Source organism: Myxine glutinosa, chromosome 2 (assembly GCF_964187855.1).
Source record: "Myxine glutinosa chromosome 2, kmMyxGlut1.1, whole genome shotgun sequence".
In the NCBI taxonomy this organism is placed as follows: domain Eukaryota; kingdom Metazoa; phylum Chordata; class Myxini; order Myxiniformes; family Myxinidae; genus Myxine; species Myxine glutinosa.
This window is the reverse complement of record NC_136262.1, coordinates 35,144,172-35,158,922: the sequence shown is the minus strand read 5'-3', so window position 1 is coordinate 35,158,922 and position 14,751 is coordinate 35,144,172. Positions and strand designations below refer to the sequence as shown.

The 14,751-nt window shown below is 40.6% G+C and overlaps 1 protein-coding gene across 5 annotated transcripts in view; it reads right to left on the bottom strand.

The window, feature by feature from the left end:
• WDR35 (WD repeat domain 35) overlaps window positions 1-14,751 on the bottom strand; it is a 192,075-nt gene that overhangs the window by 146,993 nt on the left and 30,331 nt on the right. For all 5 annotated transcript variants that reach the window (XM_068108360.2, XM_068108362.2, XM_078773176.1 and 2 more), the window contains exons 2-3: window positions 2,867-2,975; window positions 595-669 (exon numbers count right to left, since the gene is read on the bottom strand). In XM_068108360.2, the coding sequence (XP_067964461.2) occupies window positions 595-669; window positions 2,867-2,975 (184 nt within the window). The remainder of the gene's footprint in view (window positions 1-594; window positions 670-2,866; window positions 2,976-14,751) is intronic.

The window sequence follows — 14,751 nt, the reverse complement described above, 5'->3', positions numbered from 1 at the left end:
GCACAAGAGAGATGCCTGGTGCTTATGCATGGTGGAAAGGGGTTGGTGCAGATTTATTTATTACACGAGGGGGGGTGGGGGAGGGTTGTGCAAGTGTTGACAGTTTTGCTGATGGCAACGATCCAATAGAGCAGCAAAATGATAATCAACGTGACAGATGAGCATACACTAATCCCGCGTTACCAATTACATTGCATTTGAAACAGCTGATTGATTCCGATAATTTATTTATACCTTGGAACATTGACAATTCATCTCGAATTAATAATTAAGAGACGATAAATAAATTGCTCCGTGGTGCCATCCATGGAAACAAGCAATATTGCTAATCTGGGTCTAGATTTAACAGGCCCCGCAAGCTCGACCCACAGTAACTCGAAAGACAGATGCACGGGTGCCTTCTTGCGTCGACAGCATTCTCAATGCTGTTAGCTAAAATTATTTGGCCACTAATAAACATTCCACTGCAATCACGATGCCCGTTTAGAAAACAATCAACCGTGTATCGATACATAATTCATACATGAGCCCAAAGGGAATGTGGTGACCGAGCATGCACCAGGTGGGCATGTTGGTGTACTATAGTTGCAGTACCTTTGTGTCCTTCTGGCTGATTCACGGTGCAGAGGTTGTTCGAAGCTCCAAGTCCAACCGCCTTGGCATCCACACCTGGATAGAAGGATCAACAAAGGCACCGTTAACAAAGGCGTTGGCTTTCCAACGAAATGAATTTTCAAATATTTAGTGCAAAAATTGCGTTTACTTTGTCATTTACATCTGCATAATCCAGGTTATTCAAAATACAAAACATGGTATTTTGAACAAATAGCTCACTATATTTCATGCCATTCACTATATTTACCCTGCGCCCGCGAAGCAAAAAGCAGGGGTGGCATTCGGCTGCATACGTGCGAACATGTGGCGTATGTGCTGCATTTTTAAAATTCATTTTCTAAGCAACCGTTGGTCCGATTGACACAAAATTTTACCATATGAGCACCTCCGCCTGTAGATTTTTTTTATTCATAATTATGACGTCATAGGTCACGTGATACGGATGCCATCTTGGAAAAACGTTACACCTCTATATCTCCAAAACAGCTTAATGGAAAAAATTGAAACAAGGCTCATTGTGAAGTACTCCCCATGGGGAATAAGATATGTTAATGATGACGTCATCGGTGCCTTCATTATGACGTCATAATTTGACAAGTCCATCTCGATCTGATCAGTATGAAAAAATAAATTTCTCTGCAACTGTTAGTCCGATGGACACAAAATTTGGACCATAGGAGCGCCTGTAGCATGTTTTAATGATAATTATGACGTCATAGGTCACGTGGTACAGGTGCCATCTTGGAAAAACCAAAAAACGTTGCACCTCTATAGCTCCAAAACCGCTCTATGGAAAAAATTGAAACATGGCTCATGGTAAATATCTCTGCATGGGGAATAAGTGTTGTTAACAATGACATCATTGGTGCTTTAATTATGACGTCGTAATTCGGCAGGGACAATGCTTAGTCTGATCGGTTTGAAATTTATTGAGCGTGATCTACGCAACAATTATATTAGAGAATATAAATTTGTGACGTCATCGCTCACGTGGTCTGGCAGCCATGTTCAAACAAAGAAAAAAACCCTACAAAAACAGAAGAGATGGTTCGCACCAAGTTGACTGCGCAGGGTAAGTATTCTATGAATTCCATCTAGTAATGCAAAAAGTGCATTACCCTGGTGTTGGGCTAGCGGCTAGGGTGCCAGCTTAGGATCCTAGGATCCTGGGTTCGAATCCCGGTCGATCGCTGAATTAACGCCAGGGGGGTTGACTCAGCCTGTCATCCTTCCGAGGTCGGCAAATTGAGTACCAGTTCACTGGTAATTCCCTGTTTGTCGTAAAAAGGCGACAAAAAGGGTTGGCGGCAGGAAGGGCATCCGGCCGTAAAACATTGCTTCAAAAAGGGGACCAAAAAAAACAACAACAACCACGGTCCCCGAAAAAGGCCAACCCCCGCTTGCGGGGAAAAATGGCCTCTAAAGGTGGTTTTTTTTAATGCAAAAAGTCATCATTACATGCACATGTTCAATCATCCATGCATATGTGGCACCTGGCTGCTGGTTTTCATAATTTACAGAGATGTGGAGCTATGGTGCTGATGTAGTGCCCACTGGAGATCTGGAGTGAGGATTAAAATATGGCCAGCCAAAGTGCAAGCACCCAATTTCCTACTTTTTCTGTGTTTTGAAAGGTACTGCAGGAACTTTAACATCTTTCAACGCATGCTGGCAGACAGAACAGTCGGCTGAGCAACCCCTGCAATAACCAGGACGCTAAGCAATTGATCGAAATTTCCAGAACAAGCTATTGCCTGCAAACAATTATTGATGCAACGTCTTGCCTGCAAAGCACCAGGATGTCAATTTATAGTCAGGCCAGAAATGAAACACAGATTACAAATCTCAAAGTCAAATGCACTACATTTCAGTTCATGATCACATCATGCCACTGTACATCAGAACTCTGTTTTCCATTTAAAATGGAGGAGGTTTTTCATTTAATCTCTTCCTTTTCTCAATTCAGCTTCTCCCATGCATACGTAATAAATAGATGTCCCAAAATTGGGACCTTCATGACGTGAGAGTGTGACAACTGACCAATTTTCCATAAGCAAGAAACGTTCACTCTCAGTCAAAAATAAGATTTCTCTTGACGTGTTGTACCAAGGCATCCAGATTGCCATATAATTGCTTAAGGTGGATAACAAATTGGCCTTGATGGATGAACAAGCTACCTTTATTGTGCTGCTAGTCAAATAACAATGTATTACCTTCATTGGAAGTAGCTACTACTTTTGGACCATCCTACCTGGTTCGAGCTTGATCACATTCAGAAAGCCGCAGTCTCCGCCAAGAGCTATGTAGCCCTGATCTTTGCTCCAGGCAATACATCGGAGTTGATGATCAGCCACAGTCCACTGGCAAAGCATCAGCAGGACCAAACAAATTACACAATGGCTGGCATGGATTTCCCCATACATGGCAGTTTCACTTGTAATGTCTCAGACTTCATTAATCAACAGGAAGTACCAGAAGGTGCAGAAGTTGTGCCTTGGGCAAATATTTCCACAACACAAGATAATTAAAACTCAGATGCCATGTGGATGGAACACAGAAATGATGGGAAAGAATGATGACCCCTTGTGTTTATCCTTGATTATGCCATGTCATGTCATTTATTTCACCTGTGGAGGCTTATATTTGCCTGTGGAGCCTGTGGAGACTACTTTGCAAGAAATACTGCAGTTTTTTGGGGGGTTTTATTTCATCGCTTCCTCATCAAGCGGTCAAACTGTGTTTCACATGTGTAATTGTGTAATTGTGTAATTTCACATGTGTAATTGCCAAATCACAATGTACGAGTTAATGGTTGTTTGCAAAATGAAGGTTACCTTGTGGTTGTCCGCATCATCAACCAATCTACATTTATCAAACCTCCATTTAACTCTTAGATGCAGGCGTCAAAAATCCTACATAAACGCAGCCATTGGGCCTCGGAGGCCCAACGGATGTATTCGTGTAATGTTTGTTTTATTTTAATTTTTTATCGATTTTTTTTCTTTCATATCCTTTTTCAATCTAAGTCGATGCTCATGGGCGTGTATTTGCTCAGAAAATGAGAATCATTGATCCTATTATTTGGAAGAATCCCATACAAGTAATTAATCCTTTATTTTATTTTATTTGGAAAAAAATTATTTTTGTTCTTGGGTTTTCAACTTTTTTTTTCTCTAAAAAGTTGAGGGTCATGGAGGAGTATTTGCTCAACAAAATATGATTCACTAATCCTTTTATTTAGAATGTATATGTCCACAACATTGTCAAAAATCCTACACCAATGCAGTCCTGGGAGGCCCGGGCATTTTATTTACTTATCATGATTATGTGTAATGTGAAATGTGTAATTTGTAATGGGTAATGTGTTTATGGGTATGTGTAATGGGTGATGTGTAATGTGTAATGTGTTATGAATGAAGGTTTTACCTCGAATCTGAATGAAATATATTTATATTCATTCCATCGAATTATTTATATCCAAGTTATAGGCTATGAGCCAGACCCCCCAAATTGACCGGTCGGTACCATACAGATGGAGTAAGGCTCATTGTGATTTTTAGCAAGATATATGTCCCTAGATATGAAAAAAAAGTGATAGCAGTGTATAACTCTCGGCCATCTCTGTGTTATCACCCGAAATATTATTATACGCCTGCTTCGCTTCGCCAAAAAATGTGATATTTGCTAAAATTGGAATAAATATGTTTTTAAGGACCACAGAGTGCCGAGATCGAGATCGAGATCGTATTTGTTCGAGAGATCATGATAAACCTAGTGTGGAGCAAGTTTGCATGCATTGTGAAATACTAGGGCATGCCCGTACGTGGGTGCCCGTTCCTTGCCAAAAAAAAAAAAAACGCTACCCGTACGCTCTACCCCGCCCGTACGCCCGTACGCCCGTAAACAAAAAAAACAACGCTCTTCGCTTCCGCCCTTCGCTCTGGGAGAAATAATGCGCATAAGAAATCGAGAAATTATTATTTTCTCCGGAAGAAATCGAATTACGAACCGTAATGGCGCACGCGCTCGGCTCGGCTCGCAACAACGCATTCTGTGATTGGCTGCCGGAAGTGAAGTCTTCACTGTCCGGAAGGTCGCAAATCGCAGTTACGATGAATCGCAAATTAGTTTTAATTAGTTTTAAAACATAGTTTAACGCCAACATAGTTTGCCAACGTGAAATAAATGAATACGCTCTCAAATGTGCCGTCCGAGGCAGAGTCTGTTCGGCACGTTCGGCACACGTGATAGCTCGCTGCTCTCTGATTGGTTGAATCGTTTTTTGGACATAGCTCGGTAACTACTTGTCCGATTAATTTCAAACCTTGAAAAGGCACATCCTCGGGTCCCCAGCAATATACCTGGCAAGTTGCAAGTATATCGGACCCGTGGTTGTCGAGAAACAGCGGTCACAGACAAACAAACACACACACAGACATACACACACACACACACACAGAGATTACTGGAATTATAGATAGATAATGTAGCTGATGTTACAAACCTACTTTAGGATACTAGCTAATACCAAAAATTACACTGAGATACCAAAAGTAGTAGACGAATAAACCTAAAATGTTCAAAAGCTATGTTTCGTTCCAAAATATCAAAATTAGGGGGTATGGTTGAACATATTTTGAACTTTGCCAAAATATGTGCCCCAAACAACCACCATATTACAAAGTAATGATATATTCCAATGCAGTGGTTCCTTGCGAAGATTTTGAGGGGTCAAATGTTACTCTGGGAGTTTTCATTTTTGAAATATTGACAAAAATGTACAATGTGAATTCTGAACTCGAAGCGATTTCGACCACTTTTTCACTAAATTTAACATATTTTTTGTCATTATATCAATATTTTGATAAATGACCCCCACAAATGTTCTATATTTCTATTACTATATTAGTTGGCATCCAGTATGCAAATTATTGGCACTCTGTGGTCCTTAAAAACATATTTATTCCAATTTTAGCAAATATCACATTTTTTGGCGAAGCGAAGCAGGCGTATAATAATATTTCGGGTGATAACACAGAGATGGCCGAGAGTTATACACTGCTATCACTTTTTTTTCATATCTAGGGACATATATCTTGCTAAAATCACAATGAGCCTTACTCCATCTGTATGGTACCGACCAACCCCCTTGGCTCATAGCCTATAATAATATTTCGGGTGATAACACAGAGATGGCCGAGAGTTATACACTGCTATCACTTTTTTTTCATATCTAGGGACATATATCTTGCTAAAAATCACAATGAGCCTTACTCCATCTGTATGGTACCGACCAACCCCCTTGGCTCATAGCCTATTATAGGAGCATACAAGAAGGCTCATGCAAAGAAAATAATTATATAACATGGTTATAACACAAGTAAAATTATGAGGTGCCTCTAATGCCCCATGTCTGCATTCGTTTTATGAATGAAGAATGAAGCTTTTCCCACGAACCTGAATGAAAATTTTCATATTTTTGTCACTGAATTATTGTAACCAAGTTATCGGAGCATATAATGAGGCTCATATCAAGAAAATAATGATTATAACATAGTAGAACAACAACATGTATGGCTGGTCTCTAAGACCCTGGCCTGCATTCATGTTATGGGTGAAGAATGAAGATTTTGCCTCTAACCTGAATGAAATTTTCATATTTTTGTCACTGAATTATTTGTAACCAAGTTATAGGAGCATATAATGAGGCTCATATCAAGAAAATAATGATATAACATAGTGGTACAACAACATTTATGCGGGGCCTCGAAGGCCCCAGGCCTGCATTAGTGTCGGATTTTCGGGTTATAAGTGAAGAATTAAGATTTTCCCACGAGCCTGAATGAAATATATATTTTTTATATCACTGAATTTTGTGTAACAACATGAAAGTTGGTAAAAATGAGGCTCATTCCCAAAAAAAATTGTGCAACATAGTTTTTGCAACAAAAAAAACCTTGTGGGCCTCCGAGGCCCAATCACTGCATCCATGGGTTAAATATCTAACCACATCTTAGGTTTTTCTGAGCTTTTGTACAGAACAGTTTATGAAGAGGAACCAGCATGGTTTTAATGGGAGTTGAAGTATCATAAGGTAACAATTACAGTTCCTTTACATATGCAAGAACCTTTAGTGGTTTACAACAACAAAAACACTTTTGTGCAAGCAACATCCATAAAGTGTTTATCAGGAAGTGTTCTGGAGAGAAAAATTCATTTTCTGATTGTTTGAACAGGAATAAAAATAATTTAGTACGCGTGGTCGGGCCAGAAATCAAACCCAGACAAGAAAGCTCAAAGGCGAATGCACTACCTTTCAGTTTATGATCCTGCCAGGCCACTGTACATCAAAACTTGGTTTCTCATTGAATCTCTTCCTTTTCTCAATTTGCCTCTCCCATGCATACGTAATAAATAGATATACCCACAATTGGGACATTCATGGTGTTTCGCATGTTGAAGACACTTTGCAACAAGCTTTTAAGCATCGGAGTTTGCAGCATGAAAAATATCTTTGCCGCTCTCCTTATCAACAATGACATAACAGTATACCATAGTACAGTGGTTATTGTGCTGTCCGACCTCAAAATTGGCGGTCCCAACATTAGCGGACCCCGCGTATTCGTAGTTCATAAAATGTGACAGGCTTCTACATTCATGGCCTGTGCTTCGAGTATTCGTGGTTTTTCACGGGCATATTTGCGGTTTTTCACGGGCGTATTTACGGTTTTTCACGGGCCTATTTGCGGTTTTTCACGGGCGTATTTGCGGTTTTTCACGGGCGGTTTTTCACGGGTGGTTTTACACGGGCGTATTTGTGGTTTTTCACGGGCGTATTTGTGGTTTTTCACGTGCGTATTTGCGGTTTTCCACGGGTGTATTCGCGGTTTTTCAAGGGCGTATTTGTGGTTTTTCACGGGCGTATTTGCGGTTTTTCACGGGCGTATTCGCGGTTTTTCACGGGCGTATTCGCGGTTTTCACGGGCGTATTTGTGGTTTTTCACGGGCGTATTCGCGGTTTTTCACGGGCGTATTCGCGGTTTTTCATGGGCGTATTTGCGGTTTTTCTGACATGCTTCAACATTCACAGCCCTGTACTTCACATATTTGTGGTTTTTCATGGGCATATTTGTGGGACTTTGGATTTCTTCCCTTATGAATCATGAACTGCCGGGAACCTATCCCCCTTTTTCCCATTGAAACAATGCCCTGACATTTGTGGATTCGACATTCGTGGCATTTTTCAGAAATGCATCCCCCGCGAATGTCAGGGTTCTACAGTATATTATTCCGTTTGATTCCCAACTGACATTAAACAGTTTTATTTGACTCATACATGTAATTGCAACTAAAGCAGGAAAATTTTAATTGATGTTTCAATGTGTATAAAAAGGCATCCCCTCGACAGATAAAAACAAATTCACTTGATTGCAATTGAACTAAAATATTGCACAAATGGGCTTAATAATACAAACAGTTTAATATTATTAGAAACATTTGTTTTGTTTATTTATGTATATATTGTTACGTTTGTAGGGGGTAGACAATACCTTAGTCCAGGTATAATTGCATAGGTAGTGTGCTCCGACTGTCGTGAAGAAGAAGAAACCCTCATGTATCATAAGTAAGGATCTGATAGACCGTATGTCGTGCAAGCTCGTATCTTCATTCCCATCACGACGGGTGGGGTTATGTTAATTAGTTGGGGATTATGGGTAATAAATCCCCTGTATGTAATGGCCTCTGTTAATTTTTCCTCTGTTCCTTATGACCCATGCAGCACAAACACATAGCCAGGAAATCGTGCATTTACCACACTAAATAAAAACCAACTGGAAACCAGGCATCGAACAATACTGCTGGCGCTGCCAGCCGTCACATTGCCACAACAAACAGGCAGATCCGGGAGGCCACGCCCCAAAGAGCAGTGATTGGTCCAGGATTGATTGGCGCAAAGACAGCTAAGATGGGTTTATTGGATTGGTGGAGTAGGCACGGATGACGTCAGAGCCTTGAGTATAAAGGAACGCTCTGCGGACATTTTCTCTTCTTGGCTTCATTCTCTTGGCTTCATCCTCTTGGCTGTTCCTCGCTCTTGGTTTGCTCTCACTCTCGAGTCCTGGCTTTGTTGATGAACGGTCGCCGAAAAGCTCTCTGCTTCGGGATTCCATAGCAAACTCTTCTTCCTCCTCTTGGCCTCCTCTCTTCTTTGCCTTCTCGTGGCTGGCTCTGACCTTCTGGCTTTGGCTGTGAACAGTCACGATTTGATATCTCACTCTGCTTCGGGAGTTCATAGCGCTCTTGCGCTGGGGGACGTGGGTGCTGGTGTGGAGCAGACGGTGAGTGGTCGGAATTCATAGTGCTCTTGCGCTGGGAGATGTGGGTGCTGGTGTGGAGCAGACGGCGAGTGGTCGGAGTTCATACAGCTCTTGCGCTGGGGGACGTGGGAGCTGGTGTGGAACAGACGGTGAGTGGACGAGCGCGGCCTGCTCGCTTTGGGCTCGGCGGCTGGAAGAGCGAGCTGAGCGCCAAGGTCGTTCCCGCGCACAGACTTCGTGCCAACGAGCATATTTTCACGCGCAAGGACGATTCCTGACGAGGTTCAACAGCCGATTAGAGCTAAGTGCCACATAAACACACATTTATTTTCACAGTTATTTTTTCCCTGTTTCTGTAATCGAGTCTGTATGGAGGGTCCCTCAATTTAGGAATTTAGTGTTACCTTTTCATTGTCCTGCATTATTTTTTGTTAAACCTTTTTATTGTACATTTTAATTCTGTGTCGGCTTGGAATTAATTTATCCAGGTGCGAAGACGTCGGGTGGAAGCCGTCCAGGTAAGTTTGTCATCCTCCTTCCCCCGCGTGTAAAGAATATCGTCATCATTGGATTGAACGCCTTGGAGTAAAGCTCGTTTGGTCATCCGTGTCGCCCTGCGGTGTTCACTACAGGGTAGTCGCACGACAATATGCTTCAAAAAAAAAATAATAATAATAACTGAACCAACTCCAACCAAATTTTGCTTTTTGCCTTTGGGTACTCCAAGTATGGTTTCTATCTGGGTAGCATTTCTGGGGAAGGGGATTGAGGGTGGAGGAAGACCCCAAATTCTTCCTATGTAAATGTGTATCATGTAGTGCCACCCGGTGGTAGCTGGTATTACAAATCATTATCTTCTTATCTAAAGCAAATTTAAACAATTTGATAACATGCATTAGTTATTGTCGGAGTAATTTGAGTATGAATAATTCGAAATCTTCAAAATGTTTAATTTCACTCATTTTAAGCAGAGGTTTAAACCAAAGCATCCAACACTGAGCTTCACTGCAAAGTAGAAGTGATGTTTGATTGTGTCATACAGAAGCAGCAAGGATGGTTGGCTGGCGAGGATGATGTCAGCTGACTTCTGAATAGATGGAAGATGACTTCAGGAAAATTATAGAGTGAATGGAGCATAATGCTTATGAAGTACAACATGCTGTCTTTTGATTAAATCCGTCAGCAAAGTGACCGGTAAAAATGCCAAATTATTAATATTAGAAGAGCGGATATCGTTGATGAGAAGGTATGGGATTTTTTAGGACAAGAGGGTCATAGAACAACAATAATCCTGTGATTAAGGGAATGAATGGAGAGAACCACAACAACAATCCTCTGACAGTTGGCCTTGAAGTGCTGCCCACCCGAATGCCATGAGGATATCCAGCATGGAGAACGCGCTTTAACAAAGGTCTACTTCCACCCGAGCAAAATGGAAATAAAAAGAGGAGTTGGAAATAAATTTGGAATCTGTAAGCTTAATTTACGACAATGTTAATTTATGCACACACATTTGGTGACCACACACAAAGCTGTGAGAAAGGAGACAGAAAACGGGACAAAGGGACAGACTGTCCTTTTATTAGCCCCCTACCCAGAAGGGACTGAAGGTTTGCTCTCTGTCTGTCTGTCCGTCCATCTGTCTGTCTCACCTGGGGTTTTGTGGCCTTATTTTCCATACCCTTTCACATATTCAACTGAAACTTGGAACATGGCTTTATTTGATAAGTTACATAACAAGTTTGAGTTTCGGGCCATTTCGCTAATTTTTCAATGAGTTATACTGTTTTTGCTTGGAACAAAAACATTCGTTGGGACCGGTATGGGACATTGCAAAGCAACTCCCCCTCTTGGTTATATAAATTTTATCCAAAGAAGGTTTCTTGATGAAATTAGAGGTCATGAGTGTTTTCTAGGTGAAAGTAAACCCTGGATACATCGCTACTCCACCGCAGGGTGCTACCAAAACCATCCTCAAACCATGAGACAAATTTAGAATTTGCTAAATGTTCAATCACAATAAACAAATTCAAAATTCCTGCCGAAATCAACTCCAGTCAAATGTCCAGCCTGGCCAGCCAGTTCATGAAAGACTTGAGGCAAAAACCTTCTGTGGCTGACTGTACAAGAAGGTGGGAATAAATATAACTGTTAAAGCAGAAGATCAATACACAATAGCTTACTCGTTTCAAAAGGCATCATGTTATCTTCACAAGCAAAATCCAAAGCAGATGCAACCAAAATCACAGCACAACAAGCAAAAGCAGATGGGAGCCAGGTCCAGTACCACCTCCAAATGACAGTGTTGCCATTCGTGCAACACCCTGCCTGTGAAGTACCATGGTGAATAGTTTATCGTGAGCCTAAGACTAGATAGCTCAAAGGTAAGTACAGTACATGAAATCTAAGCTAAGCTGTCAGCCCTAAAGCTTGACTGGCAGCCAAACCCAAAATAATGTGAAAATTGTTTGAGAAATTAATATAATTTGAATGACAGCAACATCTGGCTAGGAGACTTTGGAGAAAAAGTTCCCTTGCCCTCAAACTCTTCCATAAGCAATATATTTGTGAGCAGAGGGCTTTTAAAGTCCAGAGTCAGATATCTATCTATAATTCCATTAATCTCTGTGTGTATGTGTGTATGTGTGTATGTGTGTATGTGTGTATGTGTGTATGTGTGTATGTTTGTCTGTGACCGCTGTTTCTCGACAACCACGGGTCCGATATACTTTAAACTTGCCAGGTATATTGCTGGGGACCCGAGGATGTGCCTTTTCAAGGTTTGAAATTAATCGGACAAGTACTTACCGAGCTATGGCGATTTAGCCGTTCGCCGTTCGCTTTGGCGTTGCGAATGGACCAAACCATTGCATGTAAATAGAGGGGGGGGGTTCTGTGGTCGTTGCGAATGGACCAAACCATTCATGTAAATAGAGGGGGGGGGGGGGTTCTGTGGTCGTTACTGCCACGTGGTTTCAAAGTTTTTTTTTGTTGTTGTTGTTTGCACGCATGTTTTTTTGCACCCACGTACGGGCACGCCCTAGGATGTTTACACACACACACCCCTACACAAATTTTTTTTTTTTTTTTTTTTTGGCAAGGAACGGGCACCCACGTACGGGCACGTCCTAGCTTATATATAGTACGGGCATGCCCTAGTACATATAATGACAATTGCCATAATCAGTTTATCTGGACAAAAAAGGATGGGGTGAGAGAAGTTAGAGGCAAAACAAGTAGAGATACATTCAAAGTACACCGCCCCCATGCCAAATAAAGAAATAACATATTCTCCATCACAAGGAGACGGAATTGGGAAGGAACGGTGCACAACAATTCAATGATTAATTGATTAATTGCATAAATAAAATAAATAAATAGTAATCATAAAATAATTTCTTAATCAATTGGCTAGTAGCATACCTAAACCACAATGCTTCATTCAAATCTAACTTTTTGAAAAATAATTAAGTAATTAATCGAAAAAAATAATAATGACTCAATAAATTGATTAATCAATAAATTAAAAATACCCTTTATTGCCAAATCACTTGGTCACTGTCGTGTCCAAATATCAGCTTCTCAGCTCAAAAGGTGCCTGAGATATTTCCCAGATGAGAAAGAAAATAAATAAGTACTTCATAAATCGGTAATAATTAATCAATTTATGAAAATATATCATTTTTGCCAAAGCACGTGCTCACTATTGTGGCCAAATTTCAGCGTCCTAACTCAAAGGATGGCTGAGATATCGCCCGAACAAACAAACAAACAAGAAAGAAAACAAGAAAGAACAAAAATGGAGGAAAAATGACATCATGCAGTGCCTGGAGATGGAATAGGAAAGAAGCAGTGTACAATTTGATTTCATAAATATATATCCACTGGTCCTAATCTGAGGAAATAATAACATTTCTTCAACAGGACAAGCTGTTTTGTGGAACACACAAATATACACAAAGAATTAAGTTAAGCACCCCCCCGTTTTTTTACAACCTCGCACATTACAAGTTTGTTGTCGTCAAAACAGTGTAATATACCCATGATATTGCTATATTTTCTGGAGAAGTGATATTATGGTCACATAAAAACATAACAATCATGCCGTTTTCAATATTTTATTCTGAATAATTTAAGGTGAAATTTTTTGGGAATTTTAGGCATATTTTCACCTCAATTTAAGTATGGAGCTATAGGTCCATCACGGACAGTGTGGATGACGTTTATGTTTTCTAACGTACAGTCATTGTTCTGAGAAGACCTCTAGCGATCTTTGCGTCAATAACGTGTGTAGGACCCACGTGATCGGATCACTGACTCAACCCTACGTCTCATAGACCCTGTAAGCCGTCGTATGCGTTGCTGTGGCAGGTTGTTCCATTCCCGATGTAATGCACGTTCCAATTCATCCAGATTGGCTATTGGAGGGACCATCTTCGCAATTTGTCGTCCCAACATGTCCCAAACGTGCTCGAGGGGGTTCAGGTCAGGACTGTACGCAGGCCAGGGGATGGTTGTCACAGCACCTTGCTCCATCCGATCACGTGGGTCCTACACACGTTATTGACGCAAAGATCGCTAGAGGTCTTCTCAGAACAATGACTGTACGTTAGAAAACATAAACGTCATCCACACTGTCCGTGATGGACCTATAGCTCCATACTTAAATTGAGGTGAAAATATGCCTAAAATTCCCAAAAAATTTCACCTTAAATTATTCAGAATAAAATATTGAAAACGGCATGATTGTTATGTTTTTATGTGACCATAATATCACTTCTCCAGAAAATATAGCAATATCATGGGTATATTACACTGTTTTGACGACAACAAACTTGTAATGTGCGAGGTTGTAAAAAAACGGGGGGGTGCTTAACTTAATTCTTTGTGTATATATGCTTTTGGCAAACATTATTTTGAAATAAAACCCTTTCACAGCCACCTCATGAAAATATCAACAGCTCCAACATTTCCTGAGTATCTAAAGAGATTGCCAAAGGTGCAGCAATGAACAATGGAATTCATTTCACGAAAACCCAAGATTTGAATCGAGCGAGAAGGAATTGCATTTTCCACAAAATAATTTGTGACTGACTCAATAACTAACAGCTTGGCAACACAAATAAATTGCATGACTTACAAGATTGCTCAGCAGTGACTCAGCATCACAATGAGCTCACTACGACACCTAGTACAGAGGGCTCTTGCAGTGTTTTTAAAGCTGTGAATGGCAGGTTCATTATGCCTATATACTCGTGTGTGTATATATCATACAGATATACAGATATATGTAATCCACAGATATATGTAATATTTAATACTATTAAAAATCCATGCTCCACATGGCTGCCCTTGTTCCTATGTTTATAAAGATCATATGAACCAAATATGAAGTCAATTGGAACTTATTTAGAGGTTGCTCAAAACGTAACATTTTAAATTTATCCTGTTTTTTTCAGATGGCAGAAACTCGCAGCTCTTCCACAGTTTGGTTGCTGGGCAAGTCTGAAAAGGAAATAATATGTGGGCGACTACCAACCAAAGGACACACATTGCAGAAAATGGTGTACCATCACATACAAGAACACCATACAGTTCGTGAAAGTGCCAAACTTAGTGTACAAGCTGTGTGTGCATACTGGGAGAAAGCACGAATTCCAGTGCAGAGAGTAGATTCCTGTGAGCGCCAACTTTTGAAGTTGTATGATGCCTACAAACTGGTAAAGAAAAATAGAACCAAGACATTCGAAAACTATAGAGTGAAGGAGCAGATGTTCAAAGATGATCTTCAATCCCTCTTCGATATCTCACCAAATGA